Raw genomic sequence first — 23,303 nt, forward strand, 5'->3', positions numbered from 1 at the left:
CTGTTAATTGTGTTATCCATAAGAAAAAAATTGTATGAAACAGAAGTGTTTCGGTTTGATTTCTAAATCTGGTAAGGTCCTGGGTTTTTAAAAGGAATCAATTTTATATCAACACAATTTTTCATGAAACTTATTCAGATAAGTTCAAATATGCCACACGTGTCACCACTCCCATCACTGGCAAGACCATAGCAGGACTATTCCAACCTTTCACAAATTTCCCCATGCATGCCAGCAGAGCCGTTGCCTTCCTGCAGCTTCCAACACAGGCCTATCAGTTTACTCTGGTTTAGCAAATCAAACGCTTTTTGAAACCCAAATTGCTTCGGAATCAACGTTTCCCACACTTCAGATATTTTAACATCCTATTTTACTTTTATTGATTTTTATATATACAAGATGTGAATGTTTTCCACCATATAACAAGATGCCCTTAGAATAATGTGATTGGAGACAAGAAAGAAAAAGCTTGTTATATAGTAGGTTGCTGTGCAAATTCAGAATGCCTGCTGTAAGACAGTAAATGTCCAATGTAAATGTCCAATTTGCTAGTCTGATCTATACAATAGGATGTATGAGGCATGTGAGGCATTTCTGTTCTCTGTGAGTCTTCCCTTGGTGTAAAAAAATTGAACACAGGTAAACTAGACATCTAGCAGGTCTTCAAGAGATGCTGTTATGTATCAAGGGTTGCCTCACTGACTGATGAATAAAAATTATTACAGTGGACCAGCCATGCACCAAATAAGCTATGAGTCAACTTGCAATCAGACTGGATTGTCATTTTGAGGGTAATGCTCAGGAGACATTATGCCAGAAATACTCATGACTCTTAGATGCTTTTGCTGTCCATTGCTTTGTCACAACCAGTAAGAATTAGTGAAAGGCTGGTACCAAGCTCTGATGGGATCTGTGACAGCTCGTGAGTTGCAGAGTCAAATTTTGTCTCTAACCACTCCCAGTCCTCCTGCCCTGCCATAATGCTCTTTAGATGAAGTTTCTGAGCCTTCAGTTGGAGTTTCTTGTGTTGGGAAGCCAAAGCGAGTACCACTCCCCAGCTATCCTCCATTTTGGGCTCAGGACCACTGGTAATCCCATGGTTTTGCACAGCAGCTAAAGACACGGCACAGGCTACAAATCCTTCTTGTAGACGAAGGTGCTCTGCTGAGTAATGGGGCTTTTACCATCTCCGTTTTGTCTCATAATGTTCACACCTGCACCTGCTGTTTCTGGTACTTGGTGTAAGCTTTTCTTTGGTATAAAGTAGAAAACTAGTGGGGTAGATACCACACCAGCAGCCATCGCATGAAAGTGTCATCTGCGAGGAGTTGAAAACATGTGGATCCCGAGGATGCTCCTTGTCAGAGCTGTTGCTGGCTGCTGTAAGCATGGGTCCTAGGGGCAGCACACAGGCCGCCACCATGCTGCGCTGGGACGTCTCTCTGCTAGGCAATGCCTCCTCTCCTTCCTCCTGAAGTCTAATCATTCACTGCCAGCTTCATAGCAGCCATCTTGCACCTCCCAGTTGGCAGGTAGGGGAGGGCTTGCATCCAAGGCTTTGCTGATGTTCCCCCCATCACTATTGAATACAGGGTTGGGGTCCTTGTTCGCACTCCTCTCTAAAGTCAATGTTTAGCCTGAGGCACGCTCTGCCCCTGTGTAAGTCATCCCTCAAGCTTAACTATCCCACCACTTTCATCCTTGACCATGCCAGTAATTGCACTCTACAATATAGTGGGCTCTTTTTCTTGGGCGATTTCCTCAGAGAAATCTCCACCTTTCATTTATAATGGGAGCGAACACATTGCTGTCCATGGCCCCCAGGTTGGAAGGCTGGGCTTGGAGCTCCAGCAGAGACCAGTGCACCGCAGGACAGTACCACGCAGCCCTCTTTGATTTCCATTTCAATAACACATGTGCCGAGCAATGATTTCCCAAAGCCAGCAGTGGAAAACAAAATTGAAAGCCTAAACATATGCAGATGGCATTCAGAGCCCGGGATGCTCCTGCCAATTTCTGCAACTGATGCACGCTCAAAATATTTACTTAGGAATTCTTAATTAAGTAAACCGTTCGGTAGTGGTGTAGTGTTTCAGATGAGTTGCAGTGTCACCACAGAATATCTCGGTGGTTCCTTCTAACAAAGAATCCATTATGGGGATTTTTATCAGAGACGGTGGGGTAAGTTTTCAGTACAGTGCGCTGAGGTTTAAGCTCTGCAGCTCCTCTGCTGTTAATGGGATTCGTGTGGCTAAATCCCTTCATTCCTTGCTGAAAATGAACCCCCTGCCCAACAGCAGCTTCAGGTGGATATCGAGTAGCAGAATTAGGGGTGAGATCACAGTGACCCTATGGGCATCTATTCAAAGGCCTTGCAGTAAGGCTGGCTCAGCAGCTCGGGGGGAAATATGCACTGTGCTGCTGTGTGGCCAGGAATACAAATGAGCGAGGGTGTTGGAGGAGAAGGTGTAGCTCCCGAAGCCACCCCTGGCCTGCAGTAGATTGTTATTTGCCCAGGGAGCAAGGAGGCTAGAGAAGAATTTTTAGGGCCTTTTTTTTTTTTTTTAAATCAAAAGGTTAAAATCAACTTTTTATTAAGTGCTTTGTCTGGATGAAATTTGTTGGTTTAATCTCTCTATTTTACATCTTCTTTTGTTATATATTTGTTGGAACTGAATTTTAAGCTCCTTGGAGAAATCTCAGTACACATCTCTGCCTCTACAGGAGCTTGGGGACTACTCTGAAGACTGGTTAGTTACTGCTGTTTATCTATACTTGGTTCTATTTAATAATTTTGTCAAAATTCAGATTCTTCTAACAACAGTAAAGATCATAATTTTCCTCATGTAGCGCATATGGTTGTACAACTGTCTGTTATAAGGATTTACTTTATATGTTTTCCACTTGTGCAAAGGCTCTAAGACCCTCTATAAACTACAGTTCAAGTGACTTCAACCTTCCTATATGTGAAATTCATCTGAAGTTGCAAGAACATAATACCATTTGAAATCAATGAAATGACTAATGTGATCAAGTTAAGCAAATGCCTACATTTGCAAATACAAAATAGAGACTCAAGAAAGCAAATTATGAATGAGGAGTATGGTCCTCTTCCGACAAGCAATACTGCACTAAATTTTATGTTCTTAAAACTCACATGATTTTAGGCCTCAGTGTTTAGTTTCGGAAGTGTTCTCAAAGACCCTTACTTTTATGAATTGCTTGGAATATATAATAATTTTTGTGGTTGTGATCTTTCAATTTTTTTTCACATAATTTTGTGAAAAGGAAAGCTGTAGTTGTTTAGGTCCCAGAGAGAAGACACAACTATAATAGGAAATACATTTTGAGGGAGAATTTTCATTTTTTGCGACAGTAGTCATCTGTCTTTGCATAATTAAGCAAGCATTATTTCAGAAAATAAGCTGAAACTTGTCTCCCACTGCCATGAACTTTTGCTTGCTGTGACTGCAGTCGTAGTTATTTTTTCAAAGAATGAAAACCTTGATGTTTCAGAATTCTGATGCAGAAATCCGTCCTTCCAAAATATTGCTCCTCAGGTTTAGTTTGTTGGAAGTTTGAACTGCAAGGTCCTATCCAAGCCCAGATCAGTGTTATTTTAGTTTGGATGTAACTCTGTTTATAACTGTTGCTCAATTTCAGTGCTGGTGTTTCCCTTGGATTAATGACTAAGTAAGTGATGAAAAAAAGTGAAGACTCTCCATACGCCAGCCACTACTGTTAATTGCTTAGGAAATGTGACATTATTCCACTAATGCTTTTTAGTTGGATAACCCATGTGTTTAATGATGTTTAATTGGATAACTCATGTGGATGACCCAACTTAAAACTCTGAAGCGTGTGCAGGCTGTCGTGGTGTGGGATGGTTGCAATTACTGTAAACTGCCCCAGAAATCTCAACAAAATGCTGCACTCAGGATTTGTGATAAGAATCAAAGAAGTTTGCACGACAGAGAAAGATTAGATGGGAGAACATGCCAAAATGTGGCATGGGGATCTGCCTTTTGACAGTTATAAAGTGAAACATTCTCCATCTAGTTAAAAAAAAAAAAAATAAATGTAGCCTTCAACCTGCCAAGGGGCAGGAGCGTGGCACAACCCTCCTGAATGTGTGACAGATGCACAAACTGAGGGACGCCGCAAGAAATAGCAGAGAGGAAGCTTGAAATGCTGTTGGGTGCATTTCTTTAATATAAATAAAGTTTTCCAAAACCTCAGTTTCATGATTCAGCATTTCTTTTGGCACTGAAATTATAGTAACAATTTAAAAGTAGGTTAAACAAGTCTGAGGGAATATGCTGGTAAATTCAGGCCAGAGAGGGGGAAGTCCCTGGAAGTAATAATAAAAAAACTAAGATCTCCTCCACCCCCAATAATTGCAGTTTAATTCTTTTAATGAGAAATGTCTTAAAGCACTTTACAAACACATAATAATTACGATATCCTCACAATACCTTCTGAGGCAGATAGGATCATGCTTATTTTCTGGATAAATAAACTGACCCACTGTATTAAAATACTTTGACCAAGGCCTGCTCCAAAAACAATGGGAGACCAAAGAATACACTCTTTAACTTAATTATGAGACAGTAGCAATGTGTATGGAGGAAGCAACTAAACTGAAAATTATACGTGGGGTAGATACTGTAGCCAAATCTTTCTTGCTTTCCTTTGTTTTGAAAGTCATGCTTTTGCTGGTCAACTTGAGAGAATAGTTAGTGGAAACTTGGGGGCTCAGCACTTTAAAAAAAATGATGTCAGAAAGTTATCTCATAGCTTTCATCAGTATTTTTAATTAAAAAAATTTATGCCATATACAAATAATTTTTATATATAATATAAAAGGAAGGGTCAGACCTGGATTTTAACATGATTTGGGAAAGGGTGCTGGCATTTTAGAGTCATCAGAGAGTACATGTTTCGGACTGCAACACATCAGCTATAAAGTAAAAATGCTTTTCTTTCCATTTTACTGCAACATTTTCAGAATGTACATCCTACTTGATGTGGAAAGTTGCTGAAGTCAGAGAGATAAAATCTCCATGAGCTATGAAAGAAAACAACACTTTAACTTTTTGGTGTTGAGAAGTGCCTGATTTTAAAAAAAAGAAATATTGATACTTTCCCTTGTGATTTTCATTAACTTTTGAATCCACAAATTAATATATTAGGTGCCGTGATAAAGGTCAGAGAATCTTATTATCTGTACATCAAACTCACAATGTTTTTTTGAAGATTATCATATCTCTTGGAAAGCCCTGATTTAAAGACTTCATAATTTAAGTATTTTATTCAGTTGCTTAAGTAGAGGTGGACCAGAAACAAAACCTTAGCTCAAAAGCTGCATGAATCTTGGGGACTTGCTGGTTGCAATTGATGCTCCAGCTTTGTTGCTCAGTGCCAAAGGAACATGAATTAAAGCTACAGGTCTGAGTGCTCCGGGTCCAAACACTGTGAGTGGTCGGAGCTGCAACCACATTTTGTTCTTATTTTTGTTTAATAGGTAGTAGTACCACATGGCATGCATGCTCTGTGTTTGTAATACCTTATCTCTATATCTATAAATTCCCCCCAAGCCATAAATAAAAAAAATACAACTGGCGAATTTCTCATGGATTGTTAACTTTGGAAAAGATGCACAAATACCTATTAAAGGTAGAGTGAATCATCATGGAATTTCCATTCCACAGTAAAAGTAGTATTTCATTTTGGCCAGGGAAGAGTTCTCCATTTCACCCTTTTTGCTTTGGCTTTACTGTAGTTTATTGAAATGGCAAAATGAAACACTCTGATTTTGTTGAAATGCAACATTTATGTAATTTTGGTGTTACCTTTGCGACGAAGTTGATAAATTCCTATAAAATTCTTCAATTATCTTTAGTCATCATTTTCCAAAAGGAGCATTGCCAGTGGGAAATTTTTAACACTGAGAAAGGCTTAAGTCAGTGTTCAAGATGGAGAGGAAGGTAATGGGGAAGTTAGTCTGTATCCTGTTACTAATCTATTTATATATGGTGACTTCTGTTACTGTGAAACCTCACTTAAATCCAAGGTGCTGCAGCATGATCTGGGCAAGCATCTTTACATTACAGAGGCAGCCAACAACAGCATTTGATGGGAAAATGAAATTACCCGTATGATCCAATACTAAGCTGGGACAAGCTAAGGAGGGGAGATGGTTTGTGGAGATCCTTCCTTGCAGGTGCCGAGAAGCAGCGGTGCTCTCGGCGCCCCGGTTTGCCAGCTGAGGAGCGGGACAGCCAGCTGGGCAGCGTGGCAGGGGCTTTTCTAGGGTCCATGACACCATGCTGAGCAAGGCTGGTTTTGCTAACGCAGCTGTACTGCTCTCTTTGCTCCTGCTGACTTGGCCAGAGCCAGTTGAAACATCCTGGCATGGGCCTGGCTGGTGCTCGGTAGATGCGACTTGAGGCATCACTGAACGTGTACTTATGTTGTCTCATTTTTTCAGAAATATTACCACTTAAAATGTAGCCTGTAAAGATGTTGAAAAATGAGCCTGTAAAGATGTTGAAAAGCGAGCTGAAAAATGAAAAATAAACGCACTAAAGTGGAAACATATGGCAGGTGCAAGTTATGAGCAAACTTTATAATGGATTCTGAAAATATACTTGAAGAATGAGGACTACAAATGTTTCTAGTCTGGATGGCACATATTAAGGATCACTCCAATGTGCTCCATGATATTTGCCAGATCTAAAAGCACAGATATGCTGGTGAACTTTCATTAATCACTCAATACCCTGAGGGTAATAACGGACAAGAGGGTTGGTAGCGTCAAGTCTTTCTCTAAATTGTGCTTAACAGTTTCAAATGAGGGATGGATGAACTGGCTGCAGTAACTAAAAGACTGAGCCTGAATCTACACAGGCCATTCAAAGCAGACATGAGTTTCAGAGATTTGTGGACAATCAATTATCACTATTAAATACGTCTTGCTTTTCACATCTCATCAGCTGATGGCTCTGTGTAGGACTGGAAGCAGAAGTGCCAAAATTCCATTTCTTTGTTGTTTCTGGCACAAATCAGATCAGCAATCACTGCAAGATTTCCAACCTCTTTTAGCAGACCAGAGAGGTTGGGATAAGTTGGCATAATTACAGGAACCCAACTTCCAACCCTTCCCCTTTTGCCCAGTGCCTGCATGGCAGCACATGGCAAAAGCAATTAATAGCCTCAATTTGGTTATAATGTGTCTTTCTGCTTTTTTTCTTCAGAGCTTTGTCATCCGTGGTGGCTTTAGGAGCTAATATCATCTGCAACAAAATCCCAGGCCTGGCCCCTCGGCAGCGAGCGATCTGCCAGAGCCGCCCTGATGCCATCATTGTGATTGGGGAAGGGGCACAAATGGGAATCAATGAGTGCCAGTACCAGTTTCGGTACGGGAGGTGGAACTGCTCCGCGCTGGGAGAGAAAACAGTCTTTGGACAAGAGCTTCGAGTAGGTAAGGGTGTCTCTAATATGGTCCTGAAGTGATATGTTGGGGCTGGTTTTCTTTTAGATATCTCACTGTGGTCCTGTAAAGGTTTGTAACCCTCTAGTATTTGTCTACTGGAGTTCAACAGTGATGCTCCCAGAACAACTGTGGTCTGTATGTTTTCATTCATTGAAAAGTAACTGACAAGAGACACTAAATCTCTATTGATCTGGGGAATAAGCCGTTCATAGCTGTGTGACTTCATACCCAGCAATGACCCAGATGCCTGCACAGGCATCCAAGGGCAGAGTCATCACACCCCATGCAAAAGTATTTCCAATTGTCGTCCTGTTAGAGGTTGCCATGATAACTGCAGTGCATATTATGGCCAATCAAAAAGGAACTAAAATCAGCTCCAAAAACATCCCTCTGAAGACTTCTCACAAGCTTAAGTAATAGCAGAGTCTCAATTAACTGATGGAAGTATAATGCCTACAACACTGGCCTTCCAATATATGACAGTGATACATAACCATTCTAGTGTTGCTATCATACTGTAAAGAAAATACTGCAAATGATTTGAGGCAGGAAATATATTCAAATAAAATAATACAGGACCCTGGCCTGACAAGCTGTTAGCTGACAGAAGTTAAATTGATCACTTTCCATTTATCCTACATCTGATATTATTTCATAGGGGACATTATGCAAATTTTTTCCAGCACTGAGATCATTATTTTCCTCATCACACAGCTTAAGTATCCTTAGCCCATTCCTGGCTTTTTCTCTCTCCCCCAAGAGCTGCCCACTTACCATCCCTCATACTGTTTGCTGCTCAGTGCTGGGATAACATTTTGTAGTGGGTGGCTCTCACAAGGGCTCTCAGAGTGATACCATCCAGCTTCTCAGTGGGGTTGTAGCCTGTTCTTCTTCTGCCTGGTGCTTCTTTGGGTGACACCTCTTTCTTGAATTCATTGGTTTGGGTAGTCTTGTGCCTCCAACACAACTGAATGTGGTCAGACAAAAGATCTCGTTAAAGCTGTGTGAAAAAAAGGCATAACATTGCGTCCCATCTGTGCAAAGAGGAAACTACTTATATGGTGCTTTGGTTGTTACTAGAGATCAAGGCTTTGGTTTTTCTTCCCAACACCCTCGTGAAATGAACACCAAAAGTCAACAATGGAACTGAATATTTTTTCAAAAGACATGCAAGTCTGAGAGTCTGGCTGAGGTCTGGGCTTTTTAAGGGCACAGTGGCCCAGCTGTGAAGTGTCGTAATTGAATAAATCCATTGGCATCAGGGGAACTGACTTACACCTGCAAAGAATCTGTCATTCTGCGAGCATTACTCCACACCAAATCACAGAAGTGAAGTGGAGAGGGCTAAAACTAGTAATAAAAAGACTCAGTAAAACAAATCAATGGCAAAAGCAAAGCCTGAAATTTTTGAACTTTAGAAAAAAGTTTGGTAGAATTTGATTTTGATGCTGAAAAGCTGATAGTGAGGAATTTGCTTAGTGTCTCTTCCCACATTTGTTCTAACATATTTCTAATTCTGTTTAGGTAATACTTCTTGCCTAACGTTTGTTTCTTAAAAAGAGTGTAAGTGGAAGGCATTAAACGTTATCAAGACACCATATACAGGAGATAACCTAACATTTGACTTTTACCTTCAACTTTAAATGAACCAGAAAAACATCTAGTCACTTGCCTTGACTATTAGAATCACAGGTCTGGTCCTTCTTGGTTGGTCTTATGCTTGTTTGTGTGAAGTTGATGTCCAAAATGACATTGCTGCCAGAAAATATACAGCTACCAAGCATGCCACCATTGTACTTCTTTGTGGTATGTTGTCTTGATCTGCCAAAACTTGCAGGCATGCTCTGACCCTTAGACGAATAAGTCCTCATAACTTCTGTGAGATCGCTCATGTCCTTGAAGAGTCACTCTCTGGATGGTTGTACCAGAGTTGATGTCATCACTAAGCTTCCTGGTGAAAAGGCTTTCACTACTCCTGCTTTCTTCTTCAAGCTGAGAATCTTGTGGCACCTCATCAGCTCCATCCTTGTACTCATGAGTAATAATCCTCTTCACCAGAGAGACTCCTTTCATCCTCAGAAATCTTGCAAGTGAGCACAGTCCAAATGCCTAGAGGACTACAAGTCATGCCTGTGCCTTCATTCTCAACATTTCTAAACAAAATAAGAGCTACAAGGAACAAAAATTGTTTGGCATCAGGATGGACCAGCTATCAGGTTGGTCAGACTATACCAAGTTTGAAAAAACAGGGTTTTCTTGATCCATATTTGCCAAAATGATCACTGTATTCTTGACCTCTTCACCGAACCTGGGTGGTTTCTTACAACTCTGAAATGACTGATGTGGAATTTGGTGGGTTCTTTTATGGCTTAACCCAAACACAGACAAAACTTGGCAGTTGTAGCTGAGTTCTGCTTTGACATTTGTTGGGTGTGAAACCACACAAACTCTAACGGATGGAGAAGGTTTACATGACCCCTGCCAGCTGAGCCAGATGAGTTCCATGCAGGTCTATAAAGGATCCCATAATCCACATGTCTTTATTTGTTTTATTAGTGGAGTAGCACCCAGAGATGATGTGGTCAATATCTAGGAAAAGGACAGGGTTTAGGAAGTGGTGTTATTACACTAGTGAGGGGTAAAAAAGTAAAAAAAAAGACAAAGCTTAAAAAACCCAAACCACTTAAAGGTACAAAATACTTGTAAGCATAAATATTCACACGTGTAACAAAACACATCCGTGTCTGACACATACAGAAACACTAAACCAGGCATTTGGTTCTGCCTGAACAGATTGAAGAAAGCATTAAGACTAAAAAAGACAGGCATGGTTTTCATTTCACCCCAAAGGAAAGCTCATCTAGCTTCTTCCCAGAACTGCTTATGGAGATGAACGATCAAGGCAAGTTATTCAGGTTGTAGTGTGGAGAGGGCAAGTAAACTACGACAGCATGATATTAATTGCTCTCAGTCTGCATGGGAAAGAGAGGATCTACTCTTTAGCCACTGGGCCAAGGCTCTACCACGAGCACTGACAAGTGCGTATTTATGGTTATTCTAATTCGTATCCCAATGTAACACTCCCCCCTCAAAATTCAAAGCAAACCCCCAGACTCCCCCAACATGAGGCTTCTCCAACAGCTGTGCATCTGTTGCCAACACAACCTCTTGGGTGCCATTATGCTCCAACTATGCATGTCTTCCAGCCACAACCAAGCAGCAGCCAGATGGCAAGACATAGAAGCAAATGTCCATCCTTGCAACTTCTGGGGATCCTGCTGTGCCAGTGGAATCCCCAGAAAGTTAGCTAAGCTGGATTGGTGCTGAGCTATTTTTTCAAAGAGGTACTTCAGTGAATGAGGGTTGTACCACCTATATAATACATGGGAGTCTGTATTAAAAACAATTGAAATAGTTCAGAGGTCAGAATAACAACATAACATTTATGTTAGTCATGGGGCATTTATGCTGGTGTGAAAGATTTATAGCAGCCAGAGATAAAATGTGATGGAGAAATCCAAATTAGTAGCATGAACAAAGGATGTAGCATGGGATGAATTAGCCAAGCATTGCGTATAGCTTTTTTTGGTATATTTATAGCTGGGAACTTTTCCATAGTCATGCCAACCCCAAAGAAAAGTAACTACTACACTCACTTTACTCATCCTGTCCCTGTACATGTATTTGTCACCTTCCTGCACTCATCCCTAGTTTTCATGCCAGTGTCTCACAAAATCATCTTTTGCACTCTCCACTCATTCCTCTTGCTGCAAACCTCTTTAACAAATTACCTCTTTAAAGATTACCTCTTTAGCAAATGGATCCACAAATTAATTGGTTAATGATATATCAATTGTTATTATTGATAACCTTTGATGAAAGATAATTGTCCTAATTTTTTGAAGGCAAGGACTCTGATCTGGAAGGGTATAGCCTCTGGTCCTCTCAAGTTATTGATGCAAAAATGCTCCAGCACTAAGGATTGGTCTCTATTTCCCCAAATGATGGTTGGAGCAATCTATCATGCAGGTACCTCTAAAAGTTACAGATCATTAGTAACAGTTGAAAGCAAGTGAGTCCAAGCAAAAACTAAGCAGTACAGCCTCTGAAGTATGGAGTCAGAATCAATAACAGAAGTCAAACCTACTGTTGTTCTTTGAAAGTGGATTATTCTGGCTAATTCTTCGTGTATTGACCATTTCTGCTGGAATTCTCCAGATTGAAGTGTTTATAAACAGACTGCTCTTATCAGTGCTAAATCCAGGGCAAAAAATGAGGTGTTTTGAGAAATATAGCTTTTAAAATATCAAAAGTAATCTGTAGACATCTCCTTTGTCAGACTCGTGATGTGGATAATGATCATGATTAGTATTCATTTGGATATATCATTGATACACTCGTCAGGGAAGAATCAAGAAATAGGCAAAACCCAAGGGAGTTCTGAAGTTTTTTAAAAAAATCTCTGACCTTTTGTATTGGTCTGTAGATTTCTGGCACGTTGAAAGGATGCATCTGAAGGGAGGTTAAAGCCCAGGTTACCATGGGACATTTAAGAGAAGAACATAATTTTAAGAAGCTTCCTATCGCTACACATTCACTCAACTTTTGGTCCACTCTCCAGGCAGAAAGGGGGAGGGATGGGACAGAAACTACAATTTTAAAGACTAACAAAATCTGTGCATGGATTTTGTTAACTCACAGGTGAGGAAGACTTTACAAGTTATTTTGAGAGTCAGAAAATAAAGTTGAATGTCACGGTTATATACACATGCCCACATAAACTGCTTAAGAAGACAGCATAATTTCAAACAGAAGATTAAGGGAGGGAAGGCAACATCTTCTGAAGGACAGACACTCATTAAAAAAAAAAAAAAAAAGTGATTCTTTCTGTATTTGCACTGGAAACAGGTAACTAAGTCCACATTGGATCCCAGTGTTTTAGTTGCAGGCCTGAAAGGACATGGGAATTGGGCATGAAAAAGTGATGACATCATGGAGAAATGGTTGGCATCTTATTATACATGCTGAGGGGGTGTCAGTCAGTAAATTATTCTTGGTTCAGGCCATATATAGGCTTAATTAAATTTGGATTCAGGCTCACATATGAATCCAGTCATTTTTATTCTGGGCTATGATGGTGGTTTAACCGAGATGCCAAATGTTCATAAAAAACCTCCTACCAAAAATGGGAGGAGTAGAGAGGCTCATGATTCTCCGAAAATGGAAATTCACATCCAAGCAGATACATTAATCTAGCACAGTAGTATCTAGTATGGTATGAGTTGGCCAACTTGGAAAGCTTGACTTTCAGTACGAGCAGAAAACTTGCAAGACATGAAGACACGCGGCATTCTTAGGAATGCTTTACAACCATACTTGTGCTTTAATGCTATCAGCAAATCAATAAAAGGAACCATAAATGAATCCAGATAGTTTTCCTAAAGTAAGTACATTTCTATCTCACTTTTTGCCTTTCTTTCCTCCTGCCATTTCTTTCTCTGTTACTTTATGTTTTCATTTTCTGATTTTTTAATCAATTTATGTCGTTAGTTATATATTTACTAATGCTTAGTAATATTCATATATCAGGTTGACTGTATGTTTATTATTCTAACATCTGTGTATTTATTATGGGAAAATCTATCTTTACGGACTTGCGTTATATCCAATAAAAACAATATGGGGGAAAGAAAGGAATCATACAGCTGGAAACAATTTGGAGGGGGAAAATGAGTTGGAATTAGATTATTTTAAATGTGATACAGAGCAGGGTACACACTTCACCGATGGAAAGGCAGCAATCATTGTCATAGCAGTAGGTGCTATGATTGGTTTAGGCATCTGTCAGTTATTGTGAACCTCAATTGCACAGTGGTTTTTGGACTTAATGCAGAAAAATTTCTGGGTTTTTGTTGTTGTCATATAGCACGGTCCCAGACAACAATGTCCTTTGAGTGTTTAAGCAACTGCTCAGAAGGAAACTTGTTTTCAGTAATTTGAACTGGATGTCTGTGCTGGTGCTAGGATATGGTAAAAAGCATGTCACTTTGAGAGGTGGCTTCTCAGGAGATGGCATCAGCTTTCAAGTCCTAGCACAGCTGGCTGCCTGGGATGCCAGGAGAGAGGTGCACAGGATGCATTCAATCAGCTGAAATCTGTACTAGGACTGTGTGCATCTTCCAGAAGACCACACAGGACCGGTACAAACTGGGTCTTTATTACCCACACGGCTACCTTGGAGCGGCTGCCAACGTCCCTGTCACAAAATGGCCTGTGGAGGCATTGCATTGGCAAGTGTGATTTAGTTAAACTAGCAGATGCTATAAATACCATTAGCAATAAATACCATTAGCAATATAGCATTATAGCTATAAATGGCATTAGCAAAATAAAATTAACAAATTTAATGAGCTGTCACTTACGCAAGGGTAGTTTTTAATAGAAGCACAGAGGTGTATAACAAGATGTATAATTCTTGGTTATTTAGAGAAAGAGTTTTCTCATTATTAGGCTGAATTAAAAAAAATAACAAGACCTGCATAGTAAACCACCACCCATACTGGCTGGGTAACTGACAGGCAGGCAGGCAGAGGCAGCTGGTAAAGAGGAAAAAAAACCCAAAATCTGAGGACGCCCTCAGTGTGCTCATTTTGTAGGACAGATTTATCACACCACAAATACTCATTGCAAAGCTTTCTCTTAAAATGTCTCAAACAGCGCATTTCTTTTCACAACTGACATGCTGCTGGACGGAGAAACAAAAATCTCCTTAACCTTTAGGATATTCAGTATATTTGTTCTAGCTTATTAGATATATAATATTGCAGAAGGATTTCGGTTATGTCAGTGACTATCCCACAAGTTGCCTTGCAATACTAGAAAGGCCATTCTGGAACAAAGCCGGGCTATTCCACCTGAAGACCCACGCACATATATTAGTTACCCTACAGGCAGTAACTGCTATAAGGCATGCAAGCTGCCTTACACGGACAGTTTTTTTCAATGCAATTCATCTTGATGGAAAGCTAAGCACTGTCAAAAAGCTGTGATAAGTAGTTACAAGGTAAAGTAAGTGAGAAGGCTATTTTAGTTTGCATTATCATCTTTGGAGGAAATTAAGGAGCTGATTCAAGCAGCTCGTACTTTCTGACTGTAGAAGGGTGGATAAGCTTTTTACTATCACAAGTAGCAAAGCAAGACAGTAACCCAAACCAGAATAAGAAAATAAACCTCCCAGCTGGTGGTAGCTGAGGTTGGGAAGGACTGGTAAAAAAGTTATGAAACAACTACTGTGCTAAGAATTTATATTATTTTAACTGAGGAGACAGCCTATTGTGAGAGTGGTAGGTTCAGACTCTTCTTCATTTTTGTAGGTTTCTGTCACTTGGAGGTTTTTAGAGAAATAATACCTTTCTATTCTAAGGAAGTACTGTTGTATTAAGGAAACATACTATTTTGAGAGGATGGACGATTCCCATCTTAGTGAATCAATTTGAAAATTTGTGGGTGATAATTTGTTTATGCTTTAAAAGTTCCTTAATGCCAGAGTCTCATAAAGATCTGGTGAGGCTTTAGTAATGTTTTCAAAACACAGTGTAAATCATAGGTGAAAAGATAAATGTGAGTGGACAGTACCATTTGTAAATTATGAGTCGACAGTAACAAATTTTGACTTTACTAGAAAAAATGTCATTTTGCTACATTTAATTTTATCATCTCTGTCTTTTTCTTTGTCTCCCTATAAAAGAAATGTCTAGCATATATAATTGGTAGCATACAAGAATTTCCAATCATGAACAGACAAATTTTTGTATTTCCGAATTTTCTACTCCCTAGTCTTTTTGTAAGGTACTACTGTCTAGTTCAGGTGTAGCTCAGTTGAGTTTTCTTTTCCCTCAAGGGTCATGAGTTTGAGGAAAAGTACAAGTTCTCTTAAATTAAAATGTTATTGTTGCCATTTAAATATTTACCTCTTTGGCAGCAGGCTTGCTTTAAAAGGCAGACATCCTTATTTTAAACACTAATATGTTAATACAATTACTTCGTGAACTCTGCATGGCTTGCAGCTGGATGAGAAGTGGTAGATGTTGACTTGAATGAAATCTGGAATTTCCATCCCGAGGGAAGTCCTAACTTTTTAAACTTCTGTTTCATTCCATTTTTACATATAAAAATGAAGATTTTCTTGGAACAGATGTTTTTCTGTAGACATTTTCAAACTAGAATACACTGATATACTTGACTCTGAACAACTCCATTTTGGTTTGTTAGTGCACTTAATTTAAATTAGTTAAGTGCGTTGATGTAAATTGGTGTAGGCAACTGTAACTGGGGAGACTCAAGTCTCCATATCACATGGGCTCTGCTCTCGCATGCTTCTGTATGTATTCTAAGCTATATAGTTCCGTAACACACCACACAGCTTGATAAGAGACATCACGTAGCATAACACACTCTCTTCCTGTGACCTTAAACCTCAGGTCTCTCAAAAAACAACGGACTGACATGGGATGCAGTTTAATATTTTGTTTCAATGGTTCAAAACTAAATGGACCTGTTTTTTATTAAATGGAATAGCTCCATTTAAATGTCGGTATGGAAAAGAAACATTTTTTTGGAAAGGGGTGGGTACTTGTGGTTTTTGGCATTCTGCAATCATCCTAATAAATATGTAATTAGCTGTAGTGGAAAAGGGTACTCTTATGTATAATGTGGCCTTACAGGCAGAGTCTGTAATGACCTGTAACTCTGATCTTCTCCTGCTTAGCACTGGCCAGAAAATAATCCTCCTTTTCTCTTGCTTTTAACTTCATCTTTAGCTACTCAGGATAAAATTTTCCACGTCACTTGTCTGGTCTGCCTTGGGACGAGTGAGTCAGAGGTCCTGTGGAAAAGATAATATGCAAATTCTAGGCTGTTATTTAACTGAATACTGTACCAAAATTTGGACACAACAGGGCTAACTTTGCTTAACAACATTAAGTTTGGCAATTCCTTACTTCTGAGTGCCTCGCTTGGAACGTTAATGCTCCTTTAACATAATTTTTTTTCATGTCACTTCGTAATAAAATTGCTGGCTACAAATGATCCAGAACATGCTGACTCAATTAGTTACTTCCAGTGTCCCAGTCCCATTGATCAGTGAGTTACAACGTAATGCATGCTTAAAACAGGAAGGCAAATAACATTTAAAGTTAAATAAAGTGGTGCTGGGCTTAATCCAAAATGACAGGGACCAAATTCTGGTGCTATTGCTGTCAGTAGAAATTTTGCCACTGCTTTCACCAGAGCCAGGATCTTACAGCCACTAAAAAGTCTCCTGGCTTTTGGGCACGAGCAGAAGTTCAAAGTGGAGCTGAATTCCATAGCAGGGACTCAGCTAAAACCTAATTAGTTAAATGGAAATCAACCTTATTACATCTGATTTTTTAAGTGCAGAGCAACTTTGCAAACAGGCAGATGCTGCCAAATCTTGCCACTGCAAAGAAAGTTCTTTACGTAAGATGACAGGTAGCGTGGGACGGCAGCTAACCTGCCAGTATGCGATTCTGTAATAACTCGGGGTTCTAATGACTTTGGAGATTCCTTGAGCTTTACTACTGCGGTTAACTATGTTGTCAAAATCTCTTCCCTAGAATTACAGATGATAGGTTTGGTCATCTAGTTCAACCTCTACATCAAGCAGGACAGGCTAAACATAACATTAGACTTCAGAGTTACATGTGTAGCAGCATCCCTCCCTTTCCTCCTCTGTTCTTTGGGATACATTCTGTTTGGTAAACCATCTGTTTCTAAATTGAAAAGCTTGAAATGCACAGAGAGGCATTTACAAACATTACAAAAAACACAGCAGTCGTTGATCTGTACATTTTGGTTTGCAAACAAATGTTTCAGCATTCAGGGTTAGAGCACCGATCCGTGCAGTTTGCTGTCTTGCCTCCAGTCACGAGCAATTTCTTTTTCTAATGAAGTGGCTGGCGTATTCCAAAATATTACATCTGACAAATACCTTATTTTCAAATTGACAAAATTTCCTTCTTGAGTATCGTGCATGACTTTTTAGCATTGAATTAAATTACCCATGACTGTAGCTTGTTTCTTACTGACGTATTGTATGTCCATAAGTGTGAAGTATATTATTGTTACTGACATAAGAGTCAAATTAAAATGAAAGAAATAAATCAAGCAAGAAAGAGGACTATATCCTTTATTATTTGGAGGCTTGAAAAAATGAATCTAGCATGCTAGTGCTAAGGTAGCTCTCAGGATTCAAACTGGCCAACAACTTTAGTCGTGCTCTGTTTACCCAATATGTGCTTAACTTTAAACTGTTTAAAGCCCTATTAAAGATGCTTTGGAAGTGTTTCACTTTAAATGCATGCCCGAGTAGTTTGCAGAAAACAGAAGTCAGAGTGACAGCCAGCATGCAAGATCAAGCTGACGATGGGTCCCTCAACTAGTAAAAACTGTCACACCTATCCATTTTTGATCAGATTTGGCCCTAGGATTGAAGTGGATCTAGGAGACAACTTTTAGTCAAAGCGGAATCCGTTGCTATCTATAATGGTCTCTCCACTGAAGAGGTTCAATCTCCAATTTCTGGGATTGTGAAAGAAAGATGATGCCTAAGACTTAAACAGTGTCAGTGTAAAAAGTGACCTTTTGTTGCTGAGGAGTCTCTAAGTAATCTGCTCTCACCACAGAAAGCTCACTGGTGCCCTTGGAGAAGACACTTCTATCTCTAGATAGAAGCTCCACAGACACGGACTGAATTGCTGTAGACTGGAAAGATCTATTCGAATTGCTAAAATGAAAAAAGTTTACTCATGAATCATGATTTATTTTTCCCTCTTCACTCATTTCCTTATGATAACATGGAAACTTGTTCTCTGTCTGATTCAGCCTCCACCCATCCTGTTCAGAAGAGGTGTCCATGCAAAGTCCCATCTGACATGGTCAGTGCAACCTTGCAGTTTCTGAGGGGAATGGCACAAGAGGTAGCAGCGGTTTCTGTCTCTTTTGCTGAACTAAAGGGCTTCAGACAACAAAGACAGAAAAATGGGGAGCCCCTTCCTCTCTTCTTTTCTTTGGCCCAGTTTCATACCACATAGCTCCAGGCATTTGCATGAGATGTCTAAGATAGGAACCTAGTCAGCCTGTATTCCTTGTATGGTCAAAGAAGAGAGAGAAGCACTTCCAGAGGGTGATTTGGATCTTAATTTGACTGCATGACTGTTTGGAGGTCCCTGTTGACTATCCTGGGAGCTTAGGTTCCCTAATTAGGTATCAAGCTTGTTAATATCTAATTTTTGTTTGTCTATGAAATTTTTCCACCTCTCCACGTATGTTTCTCAGGGGACCATGTGGTCCTCTCATAAAGTCATACCTGCTTGCCCCGCATAGACATGGAAACTTGATCTTCATTTAAATTCCTAGTTATTCTTGGTACTTATTCACCAGTAGTACCTGAAAAAGTTGTCTTAGCCGAGGATTTTCAGACAGATACTGGCAAAAAAAAAAAAAAAAAAAAAAAAAAATGCCACGACCACAGGCATAACCACTGCTGCTATTTGGAAATTTAAGAACAAGTGGGAGTCCAAAATTACCACCAGATGGTGCACCTATTTAGCAAGTGACAGAGACATGTTCCACAAGAAAGGGTAGCCACAGCTTCCAGCAACCCATCAAGTTGCTTCCCCTGCTGTTTATTCTCAGCTGTGATATAAATTGAATGTGTTTGAAACATGGACCTGCCGGTCATACTATTCTGTTACATTTAATATGGAGTGTGTTTTCAATCTCCGTGATGGAAGCCTTTCAACGGCCTGGCTAGGGACATGAGGAAGTGGGAAAGAGTGTAGCAGATCTATGAATGCATGTAAAGGGAGAAGGAAAGAAAGAGAGATGGGCCAGGAGCAGGAAAAATTGGTAACGGTGAATGGCAACGAGCAGGCTCCAAAATCAGAAGTGATCAGCACGGAGCAGCTGTGCATTGCTCTTTCATTAAGTTCGGCTAGTCCTGGCTATTAATGGTAGGTAGCTGGGAGAAGGTTGAGGTCAGGGCATCTCCAAAAGATAGTCTTGATGTCTAAGTCAGTATTTTGTAAAACTGCCAATGCCAGTATCCCAGGAGAAAACACATGGGATATTTTATTAACTGCATAGCAAAGGTGGTGAACTTTCCTAAACAGTGAAGCATTTTTTATTCTCTAACTGCTTCTTGTTCCTAAGCGCTTGTGGTACTTCATACTCAAGAGAAAGCTTAGCACAAGGCGATAAGCATACAATTTCTGCCATATTTCTCACAATGTCACAAGACCATGTGATTCTTTCAACTAGATTTGCTGTAAATCAATGCATTATCATATGTAGGACACGAGTAGGTCTCTCTTCACATTCTGCTGTACTTCTTGCTTTAAAGAAATTTCTAAAGTAATACATAGGTTCCTGGCAATCCTCTTTCATGAACATTACAAAATTGATGCAGAAGAAAATATTGTGAGTCTTTCATTTTTTTTGCATAGGTATGTCTTTTACTGCTTTCTATTGTTTTGGTATGTTTTAAAGGATGCTGTAAATAGAATTTAATATATTGCTAGAGAATGATTAATTAGAAATTTAGAAAGGTTGTTTTTTTAATTACAACTTGACCAGTAAAGACATGTCTGAACTGAAAATTTCCTCTGAGCAAAAAGTGAAAACATTTGAATAGTCTTTAACCTGAGAAGTACTCATTCAGAATGGACAAAATGATTTTTCATTCTCTTTGTCCAAGCCAAGAAGAAGGCGTCACCTCAACAAGCTCAATACAATTCCCTTCCTATAATTTTTCACATACCCTGTGGCTCCTAGTTCAATGTGAGAACTATCATTTTATGGTTAAAGCATGGATCAGGAGATAATGGACTTGGACTCTGTTCCCAGCTGTGCCATATACTTTTCTTCTGACCTTGGGCAAGTCACTTCATATTTTGCAGTGTGGACACTAAAGATGACTAATTTCAGTGGGGAATTGAAAAGCTTAATTAATGTGGACTAACCTCCACTTAAACATTTGTGAAGTACTCTGGGTTCCTCAAACTAAAATGGTTGGTGTTAAAAGTCTTCTTATCCAAACAGTAAGCAAAGGACAGAAATGTCGTGGAGGGATTTGGTCTTCTAGAAAGCAAGTCCAGGCCTGAAAAAAGACCATACTAAAAAATCTCAGCAGAATAGGCCTGGTAAGTTTATTAGCTTAGTCTGCATAAGAAGCAAGTTTGGAAGCTTTAGGCAGTTGTCCACAAAGAGCCTAAACTCAAATTTCACAAAGAGGAAATGTTCAGTACTTACATGTAACATAAAAGAGAGAGAATAAAGCCCACAGGGAGAGTAACTGCTGGTTACTTACGGTACGCTTGCTGGATGTGTGCTGTGATTCTTCGAGTAAATCTTCCTGTCTAGGACCCTCTTTTTCTACCTACTGGTGCACAGTGACATCCTGACACCAGCGATGGGGCTTGAACACTTTTCCCCTCCTTCTCTTTCTTTTTCTCCTTGCTTTCTCCCATTTTCTTTTACTTTGCCAGTTCAGTAATGCTGAAACTGAGTTCCCTTCCCTTTTGTTTGCTTTTCCCTTGTCCATTGATCAACCATGTTGCTTTATTACAGACACTGTAGTATTAACTACAGTATAAACAGAAGCTCTTAGCAGGGGAGTTAGCTGGGATTTCCCTGCCCTCTTACACAACCGAAGTTTCTGCAGCACCACTTTCTTGTTTGTTTTCAGGGATTAGTGGCAATATTCCACATACTGCTGACATAATCAGGCATAAGCTTCGCTCAAAGAAGGCAAGACACTGATTTTTAAAAGACCCCAGACTACTGTACTACTAGGGATGGGCATGGAAAGTTTGAAAGGCAGCAGACTACCCTCAAATTTGAGTGGCAGTAAGATTACTGATGTGTTTTTGCACAGCATGAAGTATTTCTGTGAATACTGTGTCCTGCTCGAAGTAAAATTCAAAGTGTCTGCATGGAATATCTCATGTAGCAGCATGTGCATGCTGTCAGTTTGCGTTAGCCAGAGGAACATGACATCACGTGATAGACAAAAACACTACTTGGTACCATATAGCCTAATGCAAGACTTTTCACGTGAAACATTTGTTTTGTTTTGGTTTTAAGACATTTGCCTTTCTAACTGCTCTGTTTTAATTAGAGCTCAACCTGAACCACAAACGATAGATTTGAACTTTCCCAGAGTTCAGTGGTGTTCAGATCTGGCTTTTGGTTTGGCCCATCACAAAGACAGGGGTCAGCTTCAAAGTTCAGATCTGGAAATGGGCTGCTACAAAGCAGGGGGCTGAAAAGATTATTTAATGAGACCCATATCTCGTTTTAATGGTGGATTTGCAGTAGAGACACTTGCTAGCCTTTTTCAAAAGTACTTTTACGTAAGCAGCATCTTGAAGACTGGTGTTAATGCCCGTCTATTTAAATACTCTTATATTTATACTGCAGAAAGGGTCTTGTCTCTCCTTTCCTGGTCACAAAGCTTGGATCCTGGTCTGAAGCTGGAGTATCTTAAAAACCTACAGATTTTGCTTCTCATCTTTGTTTAAAACTCATCCTTCAGTTCTAGGATATCACACTTAAAAACAATGGAAGCTCTTTGTGGGCTAGAAATTTGATCTTTTTATCCTCATAACTTTTTTTTTTAGCTGAAAGGGCAGCTAACTCACAGGGCCAGCATCCACCCGTTTGTCAAACTCTTGCAGGTGTGGATCAGCATTTTAGGGCGAGCTTGCTCAGTACCTGGCAAAACACAAACTTAACACAACACAAATAATAAATATCGACCACTAACCTACTAGATAAGACAACCTGACTGATAGGGTTAGCTGAACAGGTTCAGGTTAAACACTGATTCAGGAGCTTTCTTGAGTCCTGAGCAGATTCATATGATTCTTCCTTGTTTAAGTGAATCTTGTCAATCCCCAACTCCTGTCAGGACCAGAAACTCCAGAGCTGAAAAAAAAAGACTTTGCTCTTGTGATGCTTCCAGACTCATTTTGCAAACCAGAGAGGTTTGGACCAGAATCTAAACTTTGTGTATTTATCCAAAACCCTCTGAGCTCTTTACTCTCTTAAATCTCTTTCATATGTGTGATTTGTGCCATGTCTTGTTCACTGGGGTTACAAACTTGACTACCAGGCAAAGACCCTTTAAACACCAAGAAGCATAGCCATCATTACTTGTACTAGTTCTCCTCCCAGAAGGATTGTCAGGCAAGTCAAATGTATCAGAAATGTGAATGCAGACACACAAGGAGTGTAAGAGCATTTGGAAAATATTTAAGCAAATTCAAAAGCAACTTTCAACTCAGCCCTTTCACCAGAACTTTCTCATTTGCTTTCCACAAAAGATGAGTTCTGACAGGGGACTCCAGTGACTTATGGGGTTACTGCCCAGCTGCTTGCCCTACGCCTGGAAGATGTGATCTCTGCAGCAGAATTAGCAGAGCAGAATGTAGGCTCGTCCTGATGATCTGCAAACACAGCCTTTCTGCTGCAACCACCAAGGAAGGGCTGGTTTGGGCTGGACTGTAAGCTAAAGCCAATGAGGCACGGTCCTTCTGCTGCCATGGGAGTTATCAAGGGAGTGGTAACATCCTAAACAGCCACATCAAGACTCTCTGCGTCTCACCTGTCAAACCCCACCTTGCCAAGAATGCACCAGAGAAACACATTAAGGCCCACACACCTAAAGGATGAATGGTGAGTCACAAGTGGTGATAGTGCTCACGGTACAGATTTGCTTGTGAAATTT

The 23,303-nt window shown here is 39.9% G+C and overlaps 1 protein-coding gene across 1 annotated transcript in view; it reads left to right on the forward strand.

Annotated features, from left to right (window-relative positions):
- The window catches only part of WNT7B (Wnt family member 7B), an 89,748-nt gene that overhangs the window by 39,776 nt on the left and 26,669 nt on the right, over positions 1-23,303 (forward strand). Inside the window, exon 2 of the mRNA XM_074872113.1 lies at positions 7,257-7,483. Within this exon, the coding sequence (XP_074728214.1) occupies positions 7,257-7,483 (227 nt within the window). The remainder of the gene's footprint in view (positions 1-7,256; positions 7,484-23,303) is intronic.

The sequence above is a fragment of the Strix uralensis genome, chromosome 5, assembly GCF_047716275.1.
Source record: "Strix uralensis isolate ZFMK-TIS-50842 chromosome 5, bStrUra1, whole genome shotgun sequence".
NCBI classification, from domain to species: Eukaryota; Metazoa; Chordata; class Aves; order Strigiformes; family Strigidae; genus Strix; species Strix uralensis.